A 2,511-nucleotide genomic window follows, 5' to 3' on the forward strand; every position below is an offset into this window, starting at 1 on the left:
ACGCGCGAGTCCACAGCTTTTGGGAAGTATTACACAAGCCAGGAACTTTGATTGCTACGGACAACTTACAACACACCGCATCTTGTACATTTAATTATCTGTGTTTGAGATGTTTATCGCCCTCTTTGCATATCACGTGGCTGGGCTCAGCCAATAGCCGCGCGGGCTTGGTGTACACAGGCGCGTCAGTGCTGGTTACTCTCTCAGATTCACTATCTCTTTTTTCAGTCTTGGGGCTTTTTAAAAAGAGCCAGTAGTCTCAATGTTGGACGTGCTATGACAGCGTCATTACTTCTCCATCCCCGCTGGATTGACCCGGTGATGTTCCTGTACGACAACGGTTTAGATGAAGTGAACAAAAACATGGAAGGATTTGCAGGAGGCAACTTTGCCGCGAATCAGTGCAGGAATCTGCTGGCCCATCCTGCGTCCCTGGCTCCCAGCACTGCTTACACGTCGAGTGAGGTGCCAGTTTCTGGCATGGCCGAACCTGTCAAACAGTGCAGCCCCTGTTCTGCAGCCCAGAGCTCTTCTAGCGCTTCTTTGCCCTATGGATATTTTGGCAGCGGCTACTACCCCTGTAGGATGACACATCATAGCGGCATTAAGTCCTGCGCACAGCCCTCCACCTATGCAGAGAAGTACATGGACACATCGGTTTCTGGCGAAGAATTCACGTCCAGAGCGAAGGAATTCGCGTTTTATCAGGGCTACGCTGCTGGCCCCTATCAGCCCGTTCCCAGCTATCTAGATGTTCCGGTAGTGCCGACGATTAGCGCTCCGGGGGAGCCCCGGCACGAACCGCTGTTACCCGTGGAAAGTTACCAGCCGTGGGCGATCACCAACGGGTGGAACGGCCAAGTTTACTGCTCCAAGGAGCAAGCCCAGCCGGCTCACCTTTGGAAATCATCGATCCAAGGTATGTGGCACAAAGCTTGTTTGATAGCGCTCAAACTAGAGAGAATAGGCAGCAGCTACTCACAAGAATACGTAAAGAACGCGAAGGTACACTTAGAAATCCGAGAAGACTGACCTTTTTTTCCACCCCCCAAAAAAACGTGCCTTTTACTTTTGGAAAGCGCAATTATTTTTTTCCGCCGGTGACATTTTAACTTGTCGGGGTTTTTTTTTTCAATTTAATTTTAAGCATCTGTGATTTGTAAAGCCAGCGCGCTTGCTTGTAACGTATCAGGTATTTGCTAACGAGTTCGGGGGGGAAAAACAACCACTTGTCAGTGAGAAGCAGCTATTTTTTTGATAAGTTCTGCTGTCGGCTGCCCTTATGTAGGTGAGAGGGAGATTCCGGGAGAGTAATGTTGCGCTCTGTTCTCGTGCAGATGTGGTCTCGCACCCGGGGGACGGCAGCACCTTTCGGCGCGGGAGGAAGAAGCGCGTGCCCTACACAAAGGTGCAGCTGAAAGAGCTCGAGAGGGAGTACGCTACTAATAAATTCATCACGAAGGACAAGCGGAGACGGATATCTGCGCAAACAAACTTGTCCGAAAGGCAGGTCACAATCTGGTTCCAGAACAGGAGAGTAAAGGAGAAGAAAGTGGTGAATAAACTGAAGAGCACCAGCTAGTTGTGAGGGGACTGAAAGGGGATCTCTTCCCTCTCCGAGGTGCGAACTACAGGTTGTGCGGACGTGTGTATGTCATTCCTATACACACACCTCGAGGCTTTGGATTTAAGACTTCGAAATTCACAGGTAAATATGAAGAAGACTTTTTTTCTGAAAGAATTTAACATTGCGTGCCACGGCGCCACCCCAGCCTTTCTCTGTGGCAGGAGCGAATGTTGGAGACGTTCGGAACCTCCGTATTTGATGTAAAAGATATTGTGTTGCTACAAGCATCAGTGGTTGGACTGTACTAGTGCTGTGTCTTATTCCACAAGGCGTGTAGGAAGACGGGGATTTATTCATGTACAGTGTATTGCGAATCTATACTGCATGCTTCATTTCTGCTCAGGAAATCCTAGAAAACGTGTAATAAATATGTTTACGCTCTATTTTTTTTTTCATTTGAAAGTTCTGAAAAAGAGGCTATAAGCAGTCTGGGATACCTAAATTAAAACCAGCATGTTTTAGAATTATACATAATGAAAATTAATAAAATAAAATGTGCACACAATTCACTTGTTTAATGGAAAATATGTATACCGTGGCTTTTAAAGATATCTCAAGTCTTATAGAGTTGTTTCTCGACTACTTACATCGTGATTTCTAATGTTTCCCTGATCTACACGTCCTTTTATTAAGGAAACTGCCAAGGCAATCTTACTGTTTCATGATGTCCTTTGGTGAAAGCAAAGCTTTTCATATGTGTCAATTGTAAAATAGCTTTCCTATAATATTTGCGTTATTGTTGTTGTATAGCCTATGCCAGCGCCGTATGCTTGAAGTATTGAATATTTGCATTGTTCATTTATATCTATGTCTGCAAAATATCAGTGTACTTTGTTAATTACCAAACAAATTCCGTCCCAATAAAATCAGGACATGTAATATGA

The 2,511-nt window shown here is 45.4% G+C and overlaps 1 protein-coding gene across 1 annotated transcript; it reads left to right on the top strand.

The window, feature by feature from the left end:
* Nucleotides 1–240: 240 nt before the first annotated feature.
* On the top strand, nucleotides 241–2,511 carry hoxa13b (homeobox A13b). The gene is made up of 2 exons (XM_006636063.3): nucleotides 241–919; nucleotides 1,338–2,511. Exons 1-2 carry the CDS (start codon nucleotides 277–279, stop codon nucleotides 1,580–1,582), a joined length of 888 nt encoding a protein of 295 aa, XP_006636126.1. The 5' UTR covers nucleotides 241–276; the 3' UTR covers nucleotides 1,583–2,511.

The sequence above is a fragment of the Lepisosteus oculatus genome, chromosome 10 (genome assembly GCF_040954835.1).
Source record: "Lepisosteus oculatus isolate fLepOcu1 chromosome 10, fLepOcu1.hap2, whole genome shotgun sequence".
Lineage (NCBI taxonomy): Eukaryota > Metazoa > Chordata > Actinopteri > Semionotiformes > Lepisosteidae > Lepisosteus > Lepisosteus oculatus.